This window comes from Phascolarctos cinereus, unplaced genomic scaffold (assembly GCF_003287225.1).
Source record: "Phascolarctos cinereus isolate Bilbo 61053 unplaced genomic scaffold, phaCin_HiC Scaffold_4;HRSCAF=312, whole genome shotgun sequence".
In the NCBI taxonomy this organism is placed as follows: domain Eukaryota; kingdom Metazoa; phylum Chordata; class Mammalia; order Diprotodontia; family Phascolarctidae; genus Phascolarctos; species Phascolarctos cinereus.
Genome location: NW_027555847.1, coordinates 408,892,228 through 408,916,528, shown reverse-complemented (window position 1 = coordinate 408,916,528; position 24,301 = coordinate 408,892,228). Strand labels below are relative to the sequence as shown.

The following is a 24,301-nucleotide window of genomic DNA, read 5'->3' as shown; positions in this document are numbered from 1 at the left end:
TGGTATATTTGGCAAATTCTTAAGTATTGTCTTGTATTAGGGATTCAGAGATGAAAAACAACATAGTGTACCTGCCATCAAGGAACTTAGGTTCTTAACAGGCAACACAAACGTGTACTCTAAATTGTAAGCTTGATGAAGGATATTTTATCTAAACTTCATATTTCTCCTGTCACCAAGTACATTACTTTCTAAACAGCAGGCACCTTGCCAAACATTTCTGAGTGAACAAAAGTGCCACAAGGTAGAATATGATGAATGCAAAGAGGTGGTCCAAATAAAGGGGTATAACACTATTGAAATGTAAAGGAACATATATATTTTTGGACATAGTGCAGGAATTTATTTTGCTTAACTATGTATATTTGTTACAAAGGTTTTGTTTTTCTTTTTCATTGGGGTAGGGATGGGGAGTGGTGGGAGGGAGAAAAGGTGGACTTTTGATCATTGAAAAAAATACACTTGGAGAGCTCACTCATAAGAAACCTTGAAAACTTCTTGATTGTTGATTTATTGAACAATTATTTATTAAGCCCCTAATATGTGCCAGGCACGGTGCTTCAAGGCTCTGGTAAATACTGAAATAGATAAGACACTGACCCCACTCTCAAGGAGTTCACAGTTGAGAAAAGATATTGCTGTAAGGGAGTCAAAGAAAAGTGCAAGACAGGTATAAACTTCAGGGAGAAATCTGAGAGAAGGTAGGTAATGTTGCTAGCTTGGTGTCTTTTAATCCCTTCTGTGTTGTTTGTCTCAGCATCAACAACTGATGTGAATGTAAAACTTTGGCCTAGTTCCCTACCAATCAAGTAAGATATTACAAATGAAAGCACCTTTGTATTGTTTGTGAACCTCGTTCACAGGTAAAAAACAGAATCATTGACTTTAGAGTCTAGAATTTTCTTAGACAAAGTGGTGGCTTAAGGTTAGATATGATTACCTTGAGGGATAACTCTTCAGTTAGTTGATAATAGCAGAAAGTTCACAAAATTTCAGAAATCTGAATTGAAAGAAATTTCAGTGTTCTTCTAGTCCAGAATAGAAGTTCCTGCTATAATAAATATTCTGATAAGTGGTCACTCCACTTCTTTTTTTAAAATTTATTTTTTATGTTTATTTTTTAGTAATTTATTTTTAGTTTTCAGTATTCACTTACATAAACTTTTGAGTTTTAAATTTTCTCCCCCCCTTTCTGCCTCCCTCTCCAAGATGGTGTGCAATCAGATATAGGCTATACATATACATTCCTATTATACATTTTTACATTAGTCATGTTGTAAAGAAGAATTAGCACCAATAGGAGGAATTATAAGAAATAAGAAACAAAACAAAACAGAAGATAAAAAAGAAAAGATAGTATGATTTGATCTGCATTTGAACTCCATAGTTCTTTCTCTGGACATGGATAGCATTTCCCGTCATGGGGCTTTTGGAGGTGTCTTAGATCCTTGTCATTGCTGAGAAGAGCTAAGTCTATCAAAGTTAGTCATCTCACAATGTGGCTGTTACTGTGTGCAACATTCTCCTGGTTCTGGTCATTTCACTCAGTGTCAGTCCATATAAGTCTTTCCAGGTTTTTCTGAAGTCCACTTGCTCATCATTTCTTACAGCACAATAGTATTCCATTATATTCATATACCACAACTTGTTCAGCCATTCCCCAATTGATGGGCATCCCCTCAATTTCCAATTCTTCACCATTACAGAAAGAGCTGCTATAAATATTTTTGTGCATGTGGGTCCTTTTCCCATTTTTATAATCTCTTTGGGCCCTTTGGGCATAGATCCAAATTGCTCTCTAAAATGGTTGGATCATTTCACAACTCCACCAACAATGCATTAGTATTCCAATTTCCCACACTACCTCCAACATTTATCATTTTCCTGTTTCGACATGTTGGCCAATGTGATAGATGTGATGGATCACTCAACTTCTGTTTAGTTTTGTTTTGTTTTCTTTGGCTAGGCAATGGGGTTAAGTGACTTGTCCCAGGTCACCCAGCTAGTAAGTGTTATGTGTCTGAGCCCGAATTTGAACTCAGGTCCTCTTGACTCCAAGGCTGGTGCTCTATCCACTGTGCCACCTACCTGCCCCATAGTCATTCAAATTCTAATGGAGACTTTTATTTATGTGGCTATAACTGCTTCTTCAGACATCCATTTTGTTTTTGGACAACTCTAATTTAGGGAGAAGTTTTTTCTTATATTAATACTAAATCTGCCTCTTTGCTAAATCTTCCATTTCATTGCTCCTATTTCTACTGTGTGGGACCAGCCAGGACAAGAGTGATTCCTTTTGTATATCCTTTAAGATACTTGAAAACAGCTGTCTTACCACCCTTTCTGATTGTGCTCTATGTTGCCAATATTCTTTATACTTACTGATTGATTTTATGTTACTTAAATTTGAGATTCATTCAGCATCATTTACCAATGTTCAGTAAACATTACCTGCTGTGTGCAGTTATGTGTTAAATTCTGGGAGACATAAAAAGTTTAAATAAACCTGCCCTTTCCTCATGGAGCTTAAAGTTTAGTAGAAGAATAAGACAAAAAGATATATTGCTTTAACAAAAAGCATTATATGATGTGTATTAGAGAGATATGAAATAGAGTACTATATGAAGGTTTGAGGAGAAAGGTCATTAGTTAGTATTACAGTTAATCTCCTAACTGGTCTTTCTGATTTAAATTTCTCTTCCTTTCAATTCATTCTGTTGTTTCTAGGGATGTAGAAAGGACTGCTTGACTATTCTTTGTATCTCCTGGAATGCCAGTGATACACCAGATAGTCAGCAAATAACTTGCTAAATTGAAATGACTCTTAGAAGATAGGACATAGGGACAACTAGGTGGCACAGTGGATAGAGCACCAGCCCTGAAGTCAGGAGGACCTGAGTTCAAATGTGGCCTCAGACCAAACATTTGAAACTTACTAACTGTGTGACCCTGGGCAAGTCACTTAACCCCAATTGCCTTAAAAAAAAAAAAGATAGGACATAAATCTAAGAATTGAATTGACCAATCCTTATTTATCAATGGAAATTCATGTCAATGTCCAAACGCAATAATTTATGTGAAAGAATTTTAAAAGAATTAAGTGCTGCCCATGTGTGATAAAAGTATTAGTACCAGTTTTTTTTCCAGCTTTCTGGTGTCTGACAATGATTATCAAATTGTCAGATTATACTTGGGCTTTCTTCCTACCTAGTGATTTACTTATTTACCTGACAGCTGGGATCTTTATTAGGCTTTGTTAATGCATCAAAATGTTGTTTGTTGAGCATATATATCATTGTTGGACATTGATGCTATCTATCTGTAATGCAGTGGAAGGATGAAGGGATAGGGGAAATTGTATACCACAGATATACAGGTACCTGTAGTGACAGGTAGTGTCAGCAGCAGAGAAGACAGTTACAGTGGCAACACAGACCTACTAAAGTATGTAAGTTTTGGATGCTGTTATTTAAAGTGAATTTATGATTCTATTAATGCTATAGATAGTTTACAGAATCAATACCAAAAGAAATTAAACCTTTCTACCAGGTCTTAGAGATTCTGTGCTGTCTGCCTCCCATCCCCCCACCCCCACCTTCCCTACCCAATAGAATTTCTATTCATTAACACTAATTATTCAGGGCAGTCATCTATCAAGACACAACACTTATTCCTTAAAATGCTACTCCCAACATCTTATTCCTTTTAAATCTCACCCATTTTAACTATGAAAATTCACCTCCTTCCCCCCCCCCCCATATGATTGTTTTTATTCTTTGGATGTCAAGTGCTTGTAGTTGTTGATAATTATTAAGTTCAGAGGATGCTGAATGAAGCGAGCAGAACCCAGAGAACATTGTACATAGTAACAGCAACATTGTGCGATGATCAACTTTCATAGACTTGGCTCTTTGCAGCAATACAATGATCTAAGACAACTCCGAAAGACTCATGATGGAAAATGCTATTCACATCCAGAGAAAGAACTATGGAGTTCTGAATGCTGATCAAAGCATCCTGTTTTTTTTTTCTTTCTTTCTTGTGGTTTTCCCCTTTTGTTCCGATTCTTCTTTTACAACATGACTAATGTGGAAATATGTTTAATATGATTGTACATGTGTAACCTATATCAGATTGCTTGCTGTCTTGGGGAAGGGGGAGGGGAGGGAGAAAAATGTGCAGTTCAAAGTCTTATAAAAATGAATGCTGAAAAGAACTAAATAAATAAATTTTATTAAAAATTATTAAGTTCATAATGAAGAAGAGAAAGCTGAAATTAGACATTCCAGGGACCTGGGGTTTAAAGGGGCTTTTTCCTTTTAAGACCTTTCCCTCACCTAGGTGGGGGCTCCCTAGGGTACTTCTAGCCTTCTGTTTAGTTTCTTCTCAGGTGTGGGATTCCAGTTCCAACTGAGAAGTACTTATTAAGTGCGTACTGTGTTCAAGGCTCTGGGTTGGACTGTGGAAAAATTCCAGCCCTCAATTCCAATGGGAAGGGTATACAAGAGGTACATAGAGATGCATACCTACAGTTATTTGAGAGGGAAGAGGGCATTAACATTCTTGGAGGGAGACAAGGATCAAGAAAGGTACCTGGAGCTGAGCCCTGAAGGATGCTATAGGATCATAATGGTGGAAGGGGAACTAGAGATGGAAACATTCCATTTGCCAGTGCGTTGGTTGGCCATCGTGGCTATAGCAAAGAGTAGGTGAAATGTGCAATGATTAATGTGAAAATATGTTTAATAGGAAAGTACATGTATAGCCTATATCAGATTGTGTGCTGTCCTGGAGAGGGGACCTCCTTCCCTTTTTTGAGAAAATGAACAAGTGTGTGGTGCTGACCTTCTCCTTTGCTCTCTTATTCCCTGCTTTCCACATATTTCCGGTCCTCAACTCTATCATCTACCTTCTCTGCATCAATTCCTGAGTTGCCGATTGCATGTAGTCCTGTTAGCTGAATCTACTATAAATTTGTTATTTAATCTCACCTTGGACTTCATTGTTGCACAACAGTTTTTATTCGTTTTTGAGGTTATCTTTTATTCCTTACAGTGGATGTTCCAAACCTGTTCTCTCTTCTTGTCCCCAAGACCCACTGAAAAAATGAGGTGTCTTGTCATTAGCTACTCATTTTTCCTACTCTGTAACGCAGCCTTGATATGTATTCACCTGTCTTTCTTCCTTTGCTTCATTCTTAGAGGAACGGGCTCTTCTCCCTTTTTATTTTCTGAAAGAATTGGATTGGTTCACAGCTCTATCTGGTGGCTTTTCTTCCTAAAGCTAAGCCTTCTTGTCTTATTTATAAAATGATGATGTCTGAGGTCCCTTTCAACTCTAGATCTATAATTATATGTCTGAAATCATCAAGCTTTACCTTACACTTGCCCAAATTTTCTTATTTTTGTTTTTAAAAATATGTTTTTGTTACCTATTCTTTTTATGACATAGTTGTCTCTTGATATAGCTACTCTTTGTCCAGCTTTGAACCTTTCCTTGAAACAAAACACTTAAGTAAAACCAATGATACAATGATTGTGTCTGAAAGGGCAAACAGTAGTCCTACACCTCACTGCTGAGAGAAGTGGGAGGCATATGTTATTTTATTATCTTGTCTCTGGGACTAAGATTCATCATTATAATTAATAATTACCCAGAGTTCAGTTTCATTTTACTGTCTAATTCATTTACATTGTTTATTGTATATATTGTTATCTTGGTTTTGCTTGTTTCGTTCAGTTCCTCAAATTCATAATTTCTTACCCACACAGTGATATTCTATGATATTCATATGACATAGCCATTCCCCCAGTCTATAGGCACTCACTTCTTAATCAGCTCTTTGCTATCATAAAAGTACTATATGAAGAATAATTTATATATATTTACATATATTATGTATATAGATATTACATACATGCAAACTATTTCTTTTGATCAATAAATATTAAGCACTTACTACATTCTGGGCACTGTATTAAGTGCTGAAGATACAAAACCAACAGCAAACCAGTCCCTTACTTCAATTAGCTTACATTATAATAGGATTTCTTACATGTAAGTTTATATATAAATAGAAGATACATACAAAGCAAATGCAAGATAAACTTTGGGTGGAGACTATCATCTACCCAATTGCTCAGGGTTGTAACCTCTCTGTTATTCTTTCTTCTCCCTTACCTCTCCCATATCCCATTAGTGTAAACGTTTGCCATTTCTACCTCCATACCTTTCATCTGTCCCCTTTTTTACTTACACTACTACTACTTTAGTTAAGCTGTCATCACTTTTTCCATGTACTTGCTTCTTAGTCTTTCTGCCTTCTCTCCATCCATTGCATAGCTGTCAAAATAATCTTCATAAGATACAGGCTTGATCATGTCTTTGTCTCTTCAAAAACCTTCAGGGGTTCCCCTTGCTTCTAGGATTAATATAAATTCCTTAAGTTGTCATTTAAAACCTTCTGTAATTTGGCTGCAGCCAGCCTTTTTTAGTTTTTGCTTATACTGCTCTGCTTTGTGAACTCTGCATTTCAGCTGCACTGGACTATTGGCTGCTTTCTCTACTTAGCATCTTCAGAATATCTGTACAATCTGTCTCTCATTCCTGGAGTATATGTTCTTCCCTTTACCTGTCCTTAGCTTCCTTCAAGGTCCAACTTTGGTGTTTTTTCCTCCATGAAGTTATCCCTGATTCCCAAATATCTTTGCACCCTGCATTCTCTCTCCTCTGATTTTACTAGAGCATTTTGTTGAATTCTCCCATGCTCCCATCTGTCTGTGCATTTAATTTATTGAGCTGTAAATTAGAAAGTAAACACCTTGAGATCCTGGATGGCTTTATTTTTGCCTTTGTATCCCTAACACAATACCTTTTATGTATTAGGCTCTCACCAAATATATGATGAATTGAATTGAAATTGAATGGAATGCAAGACATCCATGTGAATTATTTTGAAAAGATGTTGCTGTATTTGTAGGACTCAAAACTACTTTTTTATTTCCTTGGAAATAATGAATGAATATATTGTGCTTGATGTGCTATAAGCATTCAGGTCAGAGTTGAGAACATTTACCTTAAATTATTTGTTTCTTCCTGGACTAGCTATAAAATTTCACATACTGATTTATGACTTTTTATGGGTTGTAGTGTATTCTTTTAAGACTTGATGTGTATGTCTTGAATTATTCTTTTGTTTTGCTTGTGCAACCATGATCAAATAAGCTCTATTTTGATGAGTCCATCCCACATCCCACACACTTTACATGAAGCTGAGATAATATTAAATTTATAAGAATACTTTAATGATTAGTCAAATCTGAGGATTTTGTTTTGACTATAAATGTATGACATTAATGTTCTAAACCTATATTTGTGTTTGTGGATATTGAACTCATAAATAACCATCGAGGTGTGAATAAATTGTCAGTTAAAAATAGCTTTGGTGACAACAAAACAACCTTATGCTAGAAGAAACAGATTTTTGTATTCAATTAGTATTGAATAATATTTTTCAAGAGAGTTTAATATTTTCTTAGTGAAATATATGACCTTTGTTTGAACTCCTACATTTGAAATAAGACTATACAGCTGAATTGTGCTTCTTTTAAAATGATCAAATGAAGAAATGAAAGAAGGAATTTTTAAGTGTTTACTATATACTAGGCACTTTGTTAAGTACTTGGGATAAAACTACAAGACAGCAAAAAAAAAGAAGCCTACATTGTAATAAGGAAAGAGAACCTATACAAGGAAGCTAGAGTGGGAAAATGGAGGGAGGAGTGGGAACATTGAGGCATCATGATTTGGAGCTGGCCAAAGTGGCATGGTAGCCAGGTTTGGGTCAACATATGATTAAAACTCACTGATTAGAGCCCACAGTTCCTGGAAAGGGAGTTTGAGTTTAGGTGGACCAGGGTGGTAGTGATAAATATTAAATAGAACAAATACTCTTTTCATTACAGACTTGGTAATAATTTTTTTTTGGGGGTGTTTCTTTCTAGGTATACCTATAATTTCAGAAGTATCTCAGGAAGGAAGACTGACAGAACATGATTTGCCTACAAATGTTGATGCTAGTAATTTGAAAAAAAGAAGTTGGAGATTATTAGCCCCTGGGATAGTTGGTGGGACATTAGTAGCTGTGTATGCAGTTGCTACTCCTTTTTTAACTCCAGCCTTCCGGAAGATTTGTTTGCCTTTTGTACCTGCAACTTCAAATCAGATTGAAAATGTTCTGAAGATGTTACGATGTAGAAGTGGATCCCTAGTAGACATTGGTAGTGGAGATGGACGTATTGTAAGTTATACATTGACATTACTCTGATTTGTAGGTTCTGTTATTGTCAGCATCCCTAGTGCATTTTTTCTTTTTTTGTCTTTAAATTTTATTTTTTAAAATCAATAACAATCCACCTTCTTTCCCTTGCACTGTGTCCCCCCTCCAAATTAGAATGAAAATCAAAACCCCATTTTAAACATGTATGATCAAACAAAACAAATTGCTGCATTGGCCATGTCAAAACATGTTTCAGTTTGCACCCTGAATTCAACACCTCTTTATTAGGACATAGATAGCATGTTTTATGAGCCCTTTGGAATAGTGGTTGGTCATTATACTAATCAGAGTTTCTAAGTCTTAAAGTTGTTTTTGTTTACAATATTGATGTTACTATAAAAATTGTTCTCTTGCTTCTGTTCATTCTGCATTGGTTCATACAAGGCTTCTCAAGTTTCTCTGAAACCATTTCTTTCATCAGCTTGTTTAGCAAAATAGTATTTCATCACATTTATATATCATAACTTATTCAGCCATTCCCCAGTGGTTTGTTTCCCTCATTTCAAACTGAGGCAATCCCTCAATTTCCAATTCTTTACTGCTGCAAAAAGAGCTGCTATAAATGAGTTTGTTTTACTTAAGACTAATTCTTCCCTTAAACTGCCTACCCTCTCATTCTATGTTCTTCCTTCTCTTTCCATCCTGTTTCCCTGTGTAGTGAAATGTATGTCTGTACCTAACTCTATGTGCATATGAGAGTGAGATTCAGGTACTGTCTGCTACCCCTTCCCCCTCCTGAATCCCTCCCTTCTTGTTTGTATACTCCAATTATGTGAAATAAATTTTCCTGCCCTCTTTTCTCCTCTGGGATATTCCTCTTTCCTTCCATTTCCATTCTTATTTTAAGATCAGTGTTTTTCCTTGAGGTTTTGCTTCCATTGTCCATTTCTATAAAGGTAAAGGAAATAGATTGTCCTGTGACAATCACAAGGCGGTGTCTCTCTTAGTTATTGCTAGCAAGATTCTTGCTAGAGAACTCCTTAAGAGGCTGATCCTTCACCTGGAAGATGGTCATCCACCTGAGAGCCAATATGGCTTCAGAAAGGGCCAAGGAACAGTCAACATGGTGTTTGCTGTCTGACAACTCCAGGAGAAAGGCTAGGAGTAGAACAGAGGTCTGTACATAATGTTTATAGATCTGACCAAGGCCTTTAATACTGTCAGTTGTGAGGAAAAATATGTCAAAATTTGGTTGCCCAGAAAAGTTCATCCACATTGTATGTCAATTTCATGATGGCCTGTTTGCCTAGGTTTTGGATAATAGACAATGCTCTCATGCTTTCCCAGTCACCAGTGGAGTGAAACATAGCTATGTGCTTGCTCCCATGCTTTTTTTTTTTTTGTGAGACAATTGGGGTTAAATGACTTGCCCAGGGTCACACAGCTAGTAAGTGTTGTATCTGAGGCTGGATTTGAACTCAGGTCCTCCTGAATCCAGGGCTGGTGTTCTATCTACTGCCCCACCTAGCTGCTCCTCCCATACTTTTTAGCCAAGTTGTCCAGCACCTTTGATGAGGGCGAACTTGGCATAAAGGTCAGCTGCTGCACTAATGGTAAATTTTTCAACTTGAAAAGACCAAAGTGGAGGGAGTGTTGGTGCATGATTTTCTGTTTGCAGATGATTGTGCACTCAATGCATCCTCTGAAGCAGATATACAACAAAGTATGGATCGTTTCTCTACTGCTTGTGCTAATTTTGGCCTAACAGTTAACACCAAGAAAACACAGGTGTTTCATCATCCACCACCACACTTTCCAAACCTGGAACTATCCATTACAGCAAATGGAGAAGTTTTTAATGCTGTGTATAAGTTCGCTTACCCTGGTGGTATACTTTCCAGGGATGTACACATTGATAATGAGGTTGATACACACATCACCAGAGCTAGCTCAGTGTTTGGGAAGCTCTGAAGAAAAGTGTGGGAGAGAAGAGGTGTTAGAATGACTACCAAACCGAAGGTCTACAGAGCCGTTGTGCTGCCCTCATTGTTGTATGCCTGTGAAACCTGGACAGTATGTCAGTGCCATGCCAGGAAAATGAATCACTTCCATTTGAATTATTTTAAGAAGATTCTGAAGATCACCTGGCAGGATAAGATACCAGACACTGAGGTCATTTCTCGAACTAAACTGCCAAGCATTCAAACTCTACTCCAGAGAGCACAATTCTGATGGGCTGGCCACATTGTTCAAATGCAAAACATATGCTTGCCAAAAAGACTATTTTATGGAGAACTCACACAGGGCAAATGCTCAAATGGAAGTTAGAAGAAGTGATACAAGGACCCTCTCAAGGTCTCTCAAGAGCTTTGGAATTGATTGTGTGACATGGGAGACAGTGGCATAGGACAGCTTAGCATGGCATCCTTTATCAGAGAAGGTGCTGTGCTCTATGAGCAAAGCAAAATTGAAGTAGCTCAAAAGAAACATAAGACTTGCAGATTTAGAGAATCTACCTCAAATGTCACATGGACTATTTGTGGCTGACCTGTGATAGAACATTCCGAGCTCACCATCATCCGTAGTGGAACACACTGTAACTTGACTCTAGCATAGTGATGTTATTTTGGTCTTCTTTGAGAATGAAGGACACCAACCAATATATGTCTTGGGGTTATTTTCTTCCTTTGAGTTTGTGTCTTAAGCACCTTGTCACCATAATAATCTTTCTTTTTTTTTTATTTCCTTTTTTATTTTTTATTTTTTTTTCCATATGCTTTTGAGTTGAAAATTTGTCTTCCTTTTTCTCCCCCCCACCCTCCCCAAGACAGTGCACAATCTGACATAGGCTTTACATTTACATACCCATTAAACGTATTTTCACATTAGTGAAGTTGTAAGTAAAAATTAAAACCAATAGGAGGAACCATCAGAAAGATGATACAAAACTCAACAGAAGGTAAAAATAAGTGAGAGCAATTTGACTTCCATAGTTCTTTCTTTGGATGTGGACAGCCTTTACCATCCCAAGGCCTCTGGAGATGTCTTAGATCCTCATAATGCTGAGAAGGGTTCAGTTTAACAATATTAGTCATTGCATAACATGGCTGTTATTGCGTACAAAGTCCTCTTGGTTCTACTCACTTTGCTCTGCATCAGACCATATAAGTCTTTCTAGGTTTTTCTGAAGTCAGCCTGTTCATCATTTCTTATAGCGCAATAGTATTCCATTACATTCATATACCACAACTTGCCCAGCCATTCCCCAATTGATGGGCATCCTCTCAATTTCCAATTCTTTGCCACCACAAAAAGAGCTGCTATGTATATTTTTGTACATGTGGGTCCTTTTCCCATTTGTTTGATCTCTTTGGGATATAGCTCTAGAAGTGCTATTGCTGGATCAAAGGGTATGCACATTTTTGTAGCCCTTTGGGCATAGTTCCAAATTGTTCTCCAAAATGGTTGGATCACCATAATAATCTTTCATGGCAGTATTCTTTTTTGTTTATTATTCCAGCCTACTTCCTATTTTCACATTTTATGTAAACACCAGGTCTGTACAGTTCTAGAAGGAATGTCTAGACTTGTCATTTTGCTGCTTTCTTGAAGGTATTGAATATTGTGTTATTTCAGGATCTCTGGGCAAGCTCAAGCTGGAGACCTACTAGTATTCAGTAGTCCCAGAGTGGTCTGATCCAGGGCAAAGTCTAATTGATACCATCCTGGGCTGAACTTTGCAAATTCATGATCTGGATTTGGATTTGAGTAACATAGCTATGAGCTTGCCCCAGTTAGAGGTCCAGGAGATTGCTGTTGGACTTAGCTTCTAGCAGCTAGCTGGAAAGCTCTTCTGGTTCACAGTAACAGAAATCCAGGATCCCTTTTAGTTTGGAATGCCTGCCCTGGTTATTTCCTTACAGATTTTAAACCTCCCTGGAAGTTGTAACTGAGACTCTGCTCTGCTTCTGGTGTGAGAGCCACTTAGCTGTTGCTTACTTCCAGACTTGCTCCTTGCTAGATACATAGCCAAGGGCTTGAGATAGCACCTTACCTTGGAATGCTATCCTGAGGCATAGGACATCTCCTAGATCTGCCCAGTATCTTTGACCTAGATTTGAATATTAAGTAACATAGCTGCCATTTGTTAGCTATTCCTGTGCCCTGCACAAGCTTAGCCTTTTCTGTGCTAGATCTGGGATCTCTTATTACCCTAGTGCACAGCCTCTCCCTGCACTGGAATGCTTCATGCTGGCATTTGTGGCTAGATCCCTGACCCCAGTCTCTGCAGACCTCTCCTTTTGTCTTCCTGTACTGACCAGGGCTGGATTTTCTGATCAGTACTTGGTCTGGTACATTTTCTAGATTTGTTAGGAGAATCTGTGGTGTAGAGTTTGGCTATACTTCTTCCTGCTAGTCTTCTATCTTGGCTGTGCCCCATTTACATTTTTCTTGATGTGCGTTTCTCTAATCAATAGTGATTTAGAGCATTTTTTCGTGTGACCATAGATGGCTTTAATTTCTTCATCTGAGAACTGCCTGTTCATATCCTTTGACCATTTATCAATTGGGGAATGACTTATATTCTTATCAATTTGACTTAATTCTCTCTATATTTTAGAAATGGGGCCTTTATCAGAGACACTGGTTGTAACCATTTACATTTTTCTTACAAAATCTGGGGAGGATTCACTGAATCAAAATGTTTAAAATTAAAGCATCTGTTTAGCTATTGTATATTATCTTTTACCAGACTCTAAAAACCTGAGGCTTGAGTAAATATTTTATTTCTCTAAATTCTTAATATTTGTTACAGAAGAAAATATTTTATAGGTCATTGTCACATGAAAACATGAATATGTTTTTATTTAATATGAAATTAATATTTGATATTTAGAAGGGTATTTAGGCACATATAATCAAAGCAAAGTTGTTAAATTAGCCAATTTTGGCCGTTTACAATCATTTTAATACATATATCCTTATTTCTATGGAATAATTCCCACAGGGTTTTGAGGGTGAAGTAGGAGGAAGCAAACAACAATGGGCCATTTATCTTTTCTTAAACTTTCACTAATCTCCCTCTTCTGGAATAAAGATGACAACAAAAAAGTCAGCAAATGTGCCTCTGTATGGCAGATGACCACTAAATTATGCTTTTTGCCTAATACAGAGTTGTCAAATACATAGTCTGTGCAACACTCTGCAGTGCTGTTGAACCACATTGAAATGTAATTGGGAAATATTTAACAAAATAAATAAAAGTATAGTAAAATACAGATAATGTTAATATATGCTTTTCTAAGTCAATATGTGAATTACATAGATCCTTATTATGGTTTAATGACTGCTGTTTCTATTTGATTTTGATATCACTGGCTTAGTTTGTTTAAAACTGGTACCATTTGCAGGCCATAATCCAGACCATCGTGTGTAAATTTGAAGCAATGGGATACATTGATTGTAAGCAGTAATAGCTCGCAATAGAAGGGGAAGACAAAACTATAAAAAGTAGACAGAAAACATAAAGGACAATCTAGAAGCATTTAGGAAGTGGACAGATTAATTTTTTTATGCTTCAATTACTATGGGCATCAGTATGTACTAGTTATTGTGATTACTGAGATTTATAATGATGAACATGAATAACCAAGAAAAGATGAAGTTATATTCAGCATACTTTTAAAGCGTGGAAACTTGAACTGTGTCATAATGGGGAGAAAGTGAAATGAGCAAATTACCTATTCAAAATATCCTCATATATTTTTATGTAATTCCATAAGAAATAGATTTTCTTTAAAATGATTAAACTTTAAAAGTTTTAGACCTGTATTGGTTTAAGGCAAAAAAATTTCCTCCTGGAAAATTCTTGTATGTCAAACATCTCTTGCCCTAAAAATGATGGACAAATTTAGTTAAACATGAAAAAATCTAATTATCTATTGGTATTTGAAAACTATGTGATAATACTTATGCAGTACTTTAGTTTAATAAAGGGTTCCCAAATTATTAATTATTTATAATACTAGAAAATTATTATTTTTGTCAAAATAGGTAAATAAGTCCAAAAGTGAAGTAAAATTTTCAGGATTAAATTGCAGCCACTAACTAGACCAGAAGCCATTTATGCTAATTCCCCCTTTCTGTTTGTTGTACTTAATAATATTTTAAAATGTACCTTAATCATAATTTATTTTGGCCTTTCATTTTATCTCTTTATCTTTGATCTCTTAATTAAGAAATATTGTTATTTCTGTATGGAAACCATATCATGCATTGTCATCAAGGAATTGGCAAGACAAGGATTTTTTTTCCCCTCCAATTTGTGAAATCCTGTCTTTTGCTATTTAGAGCAAACTGTTATCTTTTTGCTATGTAGCATGTGGGGCCTGGAGATTTTGAGTTCAGATCTGGCCTCAGAAACTTATATTAGCTGTGTGATTCTGGGCAAGTCATTTAACCTCAGTCTAGGGTAGACGGAGTTTTTTTTTTTCCCATCCCTAAAATGAAGATGATAATAGCAGCTACCTGCCAGTATTATTGTGAGGATCAGCAAGATACTCCTGTTACATGTTGACAAAATGCTACCTTCTCTATAATTAGTTTTATAAGTTAAAAAAAAATCTTAGAATTATGGAATGACCTTAGAATTCACCAAATTCAGGGATTCTTAACGTTTTCTTGTGCAGTGGACCCCTTTGGTAGTCTGGTGAAGTCCAAGAACCCTTCTCAAAACAATGTTTTTCATTCCATAAAATATATAGGATTAAATGAAAACAGTTATATTGAAATAAAGATATAAATATTTTTCCAACCAATTTCATGGATCCCCTGAAATCTGTCTACAGACTGTTTAAGGGATCCATGGACCCAGTTTAAGAAACTCTAAGGCTAGTCTCCTCAACATTCCTGACAAATTTCATCTAGCCTTTTTCTGAAGACTTCTTTCTGGAAGTAGAGGAAAGCTTACTGCTTTTTGAGGTAGCCCATTCCATTTGAAGAAACTCTTAATTTTTAGGAAGTTTTCCTCACGTGAAACCTAAAGCCACCTCTCTACAACGTATTCTGTTATTGTTGTTCAGTCATTTTCAGTCGTGTCCACTCTTCATGACCCCATTTGGAGTTTCTTGCCCAACATACTGGAGTGGTTTGCCATTTCCATCTCCAGATCCTTTTACAGATGAGAAAATGAGGCAAACAGGGTTAAATGACTTGCCCAGGGTCACACAGCTAGTAAGTGTCTGAAACCAGACTTGAACTTAGGAAGATGAGTTTTCCAGACTCCAGGCCTGGCTCTCTATCTATGTAGGGTGACCTACATGCCCTGCCAGGAGATGGGTAGCATGTTTCTTAATAAGTGTTATAAAATTTCCGAGGATAAAGAACCGGTCCTGGAATTAGGAAGACTCAAGCTCAAATCCTTTTAAGTTTTAGACTGTGCTGGAAGCTGAAACTCGCTTTTACAGAGTCCAAGCCACACAACTGCTGCTTGCTTCTGAACTTGCTTCTTACTAAACACATAGCATAGGTCCTGCAACTGCGCTTTACCCTGGAGTGCCTCACTGTAGTGTGGGAGTGATCCCAGTTTCTTCTAGGCTAGCCTAGCATCTTCTTGGCTAGGATATCCTGGAAAAACCATTGATGGACAGCTTATCTTTTGTCAGAGGAATGGCCTTAACTAACTTTAAGAAAGTTAATTATCAGATCTACTGTAATGAGGCAGATATGTGGCACAATGGATAGGGCATGGTACCTGGAAATCTGAGTTCAGATATAGCTTCAGACACTTGTACTAGCTGTGTGACTTTGGGCAAGTCAGGTCTCTGTTTTCCCCAGTTTTTTCCCATCTGTACAATGGAAATAATAATAGCAACTACCTCACAGGGTAGAGATCAGATGAAAATAATTATAAAGCACTTAGCACAGTTCCTGGCACATCTTAGGCACTATATAAATGTTAGCTATTAATAAAATCGTGCCACTCCAGCTCTTGGTTATCTCTTATTTTTTAGGGGATCTGTAATCTGTGGTGAAAGAGGGAAGTATTCAACTGATGAAATCTCAGATCCTTGAATTATTACAATCTGTTATCTATTTGTTTATCTATTTCCCTTCCTCTTGAAGAGTCAGTGTGTGACTTCTAGTTGCTAATGAAAATAAACTTGCAATTGTTTAAATATTTGTTAATGAAATCAAAGCCATGTTGCATAGGTGTCCCTATGGCACTTCCAGTGGAGGAGTTTTCTATTATACCAAAAACCTTTTGCTCTTTTGATACTCTGTTCTCAAATCTGCCTTTCTAGGCTTTGAGAAAGTTGTTGATGGATGAAAACTACTTTTTATTTTGCTAATCCTATGTAACATTTATATTGAACCCCCATTTAACACACAAAGTTTTAAAGCTTATGCAGACTTTATCTTTGATAAAGTAGAAATAAGTTACTTACTTTGGATTCATTTTTGTCTTTGTATTCTCATTGTTTAAGCCCAGTGCTTTTCATAACATGGCTGTAAAATAAGGAGGTTGGGCTAGATGGCCTTTAAATCCCTTCCTATTCTAAATCTATGATCCTGTGATTCCAGGTTCTAGTATTAATGTATATTAAATTGTATCAAATTGCATTGTAGCTAACAATTGATTTGAGTATCCTGGTCAGGCCTTGTTTGCTTTACCTTTTAAAGGTTCTATTTCCTTGATTATTTGCTTATGAAAGGCCATAGCAAAGCCTTCATCTTTCTGTAGAAAATGTTGAGAGCTCTGTTGTTTCTAATATAATGCTTTTCCTTCAAGTATGCTTTGTAGCTGGGTAATAGCCATTTCATCTTAGTACAAAACTTTATTTTATCTTATTTTCTGTGTATCATATTTCAGTTCTCCCTGTTGTTTCTCATCTTAAGCAAATGATCTCGGGTGTTTAACTTAGTTCCTTTATATATCTCGTTATTGGAGGAGATGAATGTCCTGCTTTGCATGAGGGACAGGGATGGAGTGGGTGCGAAGTAGAAAAACTGTCTTTTTTGAGTCTCTCTTTGGGACTCCTCAGAGTCTGTCCCCTTTTGGACTCCTGGAGTGCAAGTTTTCTTCAAATGGCAAATCCTTTTAGGCTTCTGGTTTCTACCTTTGAAAGGGAAGATGGAAAAGGCTGAAGGAAAAGACTGAGAAGAAATGAGAGGAGTGGACAGTGTCCTTCATGTCCCTATTCCCATTTTATTACTGTAGAAACTTCGAGGAATTAACTCTTGGGTGAAATCTAGGACCCCCTCTGTGGGTTGAACTGAGTTAATCTTGGTCCCAGTGGACGTGCTCCTTCCTTTTGTATTGCCTGAGATATACACACACACATACACACACACACACACACACCAGGAATATGCACACATATATATGTATGTGTATATATACATATCCCTCCATCCACCCATATATGTATACATATATGTGTGTGTATGTATGTGTACATTATACATACATACATACATACATACTTACATACATATATATATATATATATATATATATATATATATATATATACACCTTCTCTGATTTCTGTTTTGCTATGATTTGGATAAATGGGTTTCTTTGCTATTCTCTCTGTATGCTTATTATGGAAGTGGTATTAGATGGGAAAGGAGTTTTGCCTTAGATGTATATATAGAGCTTGGGATCCTCCTTTCCACCAAAAATGACAGTGATCGGAAGTTAGCTTAAACCCAATCATACTCCCTAGAGTGATGACTAACAGTATTTAAGGGAGCAGAGAGGTATAATTCTAGCCCAGTACCTCCTCTTTCTGAGGAGAGTAGAGTGGCCTCTGGCCCCAGCCTCCTGCTTCCTCTCCTGACAGAAATAAAAGTATGCCTTGGAGAAGGGTGGAAGAAGAGGCTAGAGATGTTTATTCTGCCTTCCTTAGGGTCACATATGACAAACAAGGAAAGAAGCCTACTATTGCTACATTTATAAGTGAAGTTTTACTTTTTGGCATATAACATCACCCCTTTGTATGGCATATTTCTGCAGTATGATGACTATGTGTTTGGTTGAGTGGAAGAGAGTCAGCTGAGGCTCTGGAATCATTTCAAATCCAGTCCCTGATGCTCAGGACTTACATGCCATGGCAAAGTCACTTACCTTACCTGGGTCTTCAGATTTCCTCATGTATACAATGAGAAGCTTAGACCAGATAGTCTCTAGACCCTAGTGGCATCTGTTGAAAGTTGTCTCTGTATTGGGAATTTTTCTTTCTTCACAATTTTTTGAATGGCCAAGAGGCTCAAATTATCTCTGTGCTCTTTCCTTTAGTTCTGTTATTTTTGCTTTTAAAGTGTTCTAGATGAGTTGACCATTGATTTTGTTTTACTTCTTGTCCTGCCACTATTTTATCTTCTTGCAAAACATTTTTGTTTACAATTGGTTCCATATTCTCATTTAAATTTTCCACAGATCTATCCACTTTGTTAATTTTATTATTTTGTCTTGTTCCTTTTTAACTAATGGCATATTTTTCTTTACTGACATAAAATCCATCTTTTTTTTTTTTTTTTTACTGTCACCAGATCCTCTTTTGTTTCCTTCGGAGTATTTATGACTCTCTTTAGCATATAAAGGTCCACATTTGTTTCCAATGCTGTTGCAGTTTGTTTGGCGATCATGGCTTTTGTTCATTGTTTTTCCCTTTTGGAATCTATCTTTCGGTTCTTTAATACATAATGTTTATTTATTGAATTGGAGGTTTTTTTTCCTTATTTGCTTAATTCTTTGACTGTTCCTTTTCATTGTGAGAGGCTATTTTAGAGGCTTTTTAATTACCTCTTTATTTTTAATTCATTATCTCCCCATTTTTATTTTTAACTTTTCTGTATCTGTTCTTGTGGAAAGTGTTGGGGAGCAGGATTCGTTGTAATCTCTCACTCATATCTTGCTAGAAGTGACCAGTTGCCTTAACTTTCTTCTGCACTTTTTTTAAAGTTCAATTTTCAAGTTTGAGTATTATTGTCAAGTGCCAAGGAAGTTATGCAATATCAACTGATAATTATTCACAGATATTCATATTGTCAAAGATAGTAAATTCTAGAAGTTATTTCCCTGTGTTACAGAATTTTGACAGACTATCTAGAGTTTCCTATTAGCCATATCAATCTATGGGTTCCACTATGGCTTTGGGTAATCAAGAATCAAATCTATAAAACTTGTGGAAAACACTTGTACTTCAGCCTTATTATGATAATTGAGATGAGATGGATATAATCCATGGAAGATATAGGATCCTCAGGAATCTGGTTATGAATTTATTTATGATTAGCATCATACCTTTCAAAATATATCTTTTAGTGCCTTACACTTAGTGGATATTCAGTTAATAGTAATGTAATGCAGAACATTATTTTACCATTTGGGTAGTAGAACCCTTTAGGCCATGGAAAACACAATGGAGGCTTCCAGAGATATGATCTGAGGGCTGTGGCCTGAGCAGCCAGATAAGGGTCTTGCTAAGGAATTTGGAGTTTTCCATGGCCTAAAGGGTTCTACTACCCAAATGGTAAAATAATGTTCTGCATTACAGTAATTGATTGATTTATGATCATCATTCCAGTGAGCTGGATTAGGAAATACTTTGGTCCTTAGGCTTAAAATAATTTGTTGATTTTCTTCCTATGTTTGAGTAAGTGCTGGCTTGTTTTCTGTAGGTCATTGCTGCTGCAAAAGAAGGATTCAGAGCTGTTGGTTATGAGTTAAATCCTTGGCTAGTTTGGTACTCCAGGTATCGTGCTTGGAGAGAAGGTGTCCATGATGGGGCAACATTTTATGTTTCAGATTTGTGGAAGGTATGTATATGGAAGACAGAGGTCATGGAGAACTTAACCAATATTTTAATTGATATAATAATTTAATAATTCAAACTTATAAAATATTATAGTATAGTTGGTGTGAAGGCAAGGGGAAAAATCTATGAAAAGTAACAAATTAATTTTAAAATTAAGACAAAAATAAAATAGCATTATAGTCATAGTTCATTTTGTCTTCTGAATCTTTTAGCAAATGGAATTTAGCTAATATTTAGATATTAGTTAAGTGTTCTTAAAGTATGAACTGAAATTTTACTTTGTAAGAAATTATGTGAATCCTAAGTATTGACTTACTAAATCATGTATTAATTACTTATTAATCTTTCCTACACAATGGCAGTAGAATCTGATCTCATGTAGGAGTCTTAACGATTATAACTAAGGTTTTGACTTTGTCAGACATTTCTGGTACATATTTGACTTTTTTATTTAAAAAAACCCTGTCTGTTTATATTTTATTTAGAAAAATGGTCATTGAATTACTATTGCACTTCAAAAAGTAGCTTACTTACCTGAGGCAAATGTTACATAAATGAATTTTCTTGAGTAGATATGTGCTACAGAAAACATTTTACTTAAAGTTTTCCAGTCATAACTTCTGAAGATTCATTTCAATGAAATGACACAGTTTTACCTATATTTTAGTTCTACTGCGTAACTATGCACCAATCTTTTAATAGAATTCAGTAAAGATTTTCCTGAACTACTTCTCCATTAAACCATTTTTCTGTTTTTCTATTTGAAGATCATTTCAATGTCATATAAAAATCTAATATTGTAAGAAAGAAGATGGTAGAATTTCAAGATGAGTTCTATAGTGTGAAAAAAAATGGACCCTGAATTTTCTGTTAGCTTATTTGTATAGATCACTTTGGTGAACTAGTAAAATGAAATTGTTACAATTTTCATTCCCCTTTATTTCCTATTTTATTTGGTCAGATAATAAGCATTTATTGAATGCTTACTAAGTTTCTGGCATGGGGTTAAGCATTGGGAATACAAATGGAAGCATAAAGACAGTACTTGCCCTCTAGGGGCTTACATTCCAGTGGGGGCAGATAGTACATAAAATGAAGCCGAAAAGGGGTTTCTGGGAGAGGGTGGAGGGAGGAAAGAAGATACCTGGTACTTGGGCATGGTAGAAAAAGACCTATAGAGTTTCTCACTTTCTGAAAGGAACTAATCAGAAAGTGAGGCCACAGGGGCAGAGAGTGTTTCCAGTGTGAGAAGTAGCCTAGGGGTGGAGTGAACATCCAGGGTGAAGAGGGCATCATAGAGAAAGTCTTGTGGAAATGAGTCAGTAGTTCAGCATGGAATAGGGACATTGGAGGCTAGCTGGCCCAGATCCTGCATTTATAAAAGTTTATTTATGTTACTTTCTTTTAAAAATGACTATTGCTTTCCATATACCTCCGATATACCTCCACTGTAACAAATAAATATAGCCAAGTAAAATAAATTAATACATTGTTTCTGAACAATCAGGATTCTGCCTTCTCCCCTCATTTCATTTTAAAGATGAGGAAATTGAGGCCTAGAGATTAAGTGACTTGTAGTAAGTGTGAAAGTCAGGATTCAATTCCTTTGACTTAATGTCAAAGTCAGGAGTCACATCTTTTGACTTAAAATTCATGACTTCTCCCACCACACCATGCTTCCTGTTCTGTTTCTGGCCCTTCTTAATGTTATTTGGCAATGTTAGAACTGACTAAGATGTACTAAAGAAAATGTTGGGTTTATAGTTGCCCTGCCTGGCTCTAGGCCATCCTTAGATAGGGCTATGCGTTCAGGAAAATATACAGGAGAATAGTGGCCATTTTTATTCTGTTGAGTAAGGGTTGAGGAGAGAGTACAATATTCTCTTTTCTTCTTTAATTTTAAAGAAAACTGGCTTTTTAAATTGGCATAAGCCCATTCTTTCTTCTTAGCTACCAAAAATGTCACTACTAAGGAGACACTATGGCATTGTGGACAGAACACTTCAGTAGGAGCCAGGAGATTTAGTTCTCTGCCCCTTACTAGCTATGTGATTTTTGGCACCTTCTTTGAGTCTTGGTTTCCTTATATTGCATTCCTTGTATATGAATAATGATACTTATAGTATCTATCTTACAGAGTTATTGTGAAGATCAAATGAAATAATACATATGAAAACATTTTATAACCATAAAATAATATATGTATAAACTGTTATTAACTCCTGATTCTATAAACATTTATTTAGTATATTAAAATTTCTCAGGTTAATCTATAAAAAATTCTTTCTCCTCTTTTTCTTAGGTCAGTTTTTCACAGTATACAAATGTAGTAATTTTTGGAGTGCCTCAGATGGTAAGTGTAGTTATTTTGTTTTGTTTTTTTCCTGTGTGACAGCTTTGAAAAGATGGCCTGTCCTAGTTAATTCCTGTACCTACTAAAGTTATTTATCTATGAAATGCTATACCACAGATTTTTAGTTATCCATTGATGTTCAACAATTCACTGGTTTGATAAAATATTAAATTTTGCCTCAAGGCCTCAAAAATTTAGAAGTAAAAGATGATGTTATACTTAAAAACTTACTATAGAATAAAAATTTCAATTATTTAAGCCTCAGAGTTTCCAGTTTGAGTATTGCTTCATGAAATACCAGTGCTTAATATAGTTCACATTTGCCATGGTATGACCACGTTTGTGCTACTTAAATTACTTGGAAAAGTTAATGGATTGTTCACTTGTAATTGATCATTTTTCAGATTTTTCAGTGAGATGGTTTTCGGGGCAGATAAGCATTGACTAGTTTTAATTTGATTCTGTAGACTGATTTGTCAAAAAACGGTATTGAACTTTGAATATGTACTGTCAAAAATGCTGCAATGTTGTGCAGGTGGGCAGTCTCATAACAGTTATGTTAGTATGTTTATTTTTAGTTGTTACTTTTGATCTTTCTGAAGAGGACTGATTGTTTTAGTGAGATAAGCAATTTTAGTTTTATAAACAGTACTTTTAAGACATCCAAAAACATTTATATTTTCATTGTTGATTTTTAAATTTATTTTTTAAAGTCTATATTAACTAAGAATTGCTACATGCTGTCTGGAATGGTGGAATGATAATATGTAATGGTAGATTTATTACAAGCATCAACCGTTTTCCAGGAGAGGGCAGTAGAGGTCTTTGATATAGTCTTTCCTCACTTCAAGTTGAGAGTGCATGGTTATTGGATTTTTGATGAGACCTATAAAGTGGTGAGTTTTGGGGAGCTAGTCACTCAGAGGAAATTAGAGCACCACTAATTTGCTTGGTCTTCTAATAGTCAACATTGGTTTCATTCATCTGTATATACATCTGTAGCTGAAAATTTTGTCATTTTAGCATTTATAAAAAAAATACAAAGGCATAAATAATTGAAGGGCCAAATGACATTTAATAATAGCTATTCAGGTAACTTTTGATAATCTATGTTAGTGAATTAAAGCAATACAAATATTCCCTAAACATTAAATAATATAAAACATTGTTTCTCTTTGGTTTTGGGAATATTTTAAATGATTTCTGAAAAGTTCCAGATTCATATTCATATCCAACTTTGCTTGGTTGGAGGCAGTGTGGCATAGTGCAAAAAAGTTGAAGATCCGGGTTTTAGGCTGCCACTATTTAGCTGTCTAACTTTGGGCAAGTCACTTAACTTTTTCTGGACCTTATTTTCTTTAATCAATCAAGAACTTATTAAGCATCTACTGTGTATCAGTCAGGACAGATAGGTGGCATGGTGGATAGAGTGCCAGCCCTGCAGTCAGGAAGACATCTCCCTATGTTCAAATCTAGCCTCAGACACTCACTGTCTGTGTGACCCTGGGCAAGTCACTCAATCCTCTTTGCCTCAGTTTCCTCATCTGTAAAATGAACTGGAGAGGGAAATAGCAAACCACTTCAGTATGTTTGCCAAGAAAACCCCAAAAAGGGTCACAAAGAGTCAGACATGACCGAAAAACAACTAAACAGATGTGCCAGTCACTGTGGTGTGGTAGACATACAAAGGTGAAAGTCTCTGTCAATCAACAAACATTTATTTTATATGTGTGTGTGTGTGCCAATCACTGTGTTTAGTGCTAGTATTGAAAAAGAAAAAAATAGTCCCTATCCTCAAAGACTTTACATTCTAGTGGAGGAGACAACTTGTACATAGATGATACA

General features: G+C 36.0%; 1 protein-coding gene across 2 annotated transcripts in view; it reads left to right on the top strand.

Annotated features, from left to right (window-relative positions):
* ATPSCKMT (ATP synthase c subunit lysine N-methyltransferase) overlaps positions 1-24,301 on the top strand; it is a 34,309-nt gene that overhangs the window by 3,518 nt on the left and 6,490 nt on the right. For both annotated transcript variants that reach the window (XM_021004409.2, XM_021004408.2), the window contains exons 2-4: positions 8,004-8,299; positions 19,967-20,104; positions 22,406-22,456. In XM_021004409.2, the coding sequence (XP_020860068.1) occupies positions 8,004-8,299; positions 19,967-20,104; positions 22,406-22,456 (485 nt within the window). The remainder of the gene's footprint in view (positions 1-8,003; positions 8,300-19,966; positions 20,105-22,405; positions 22,457-24,301) is intronic.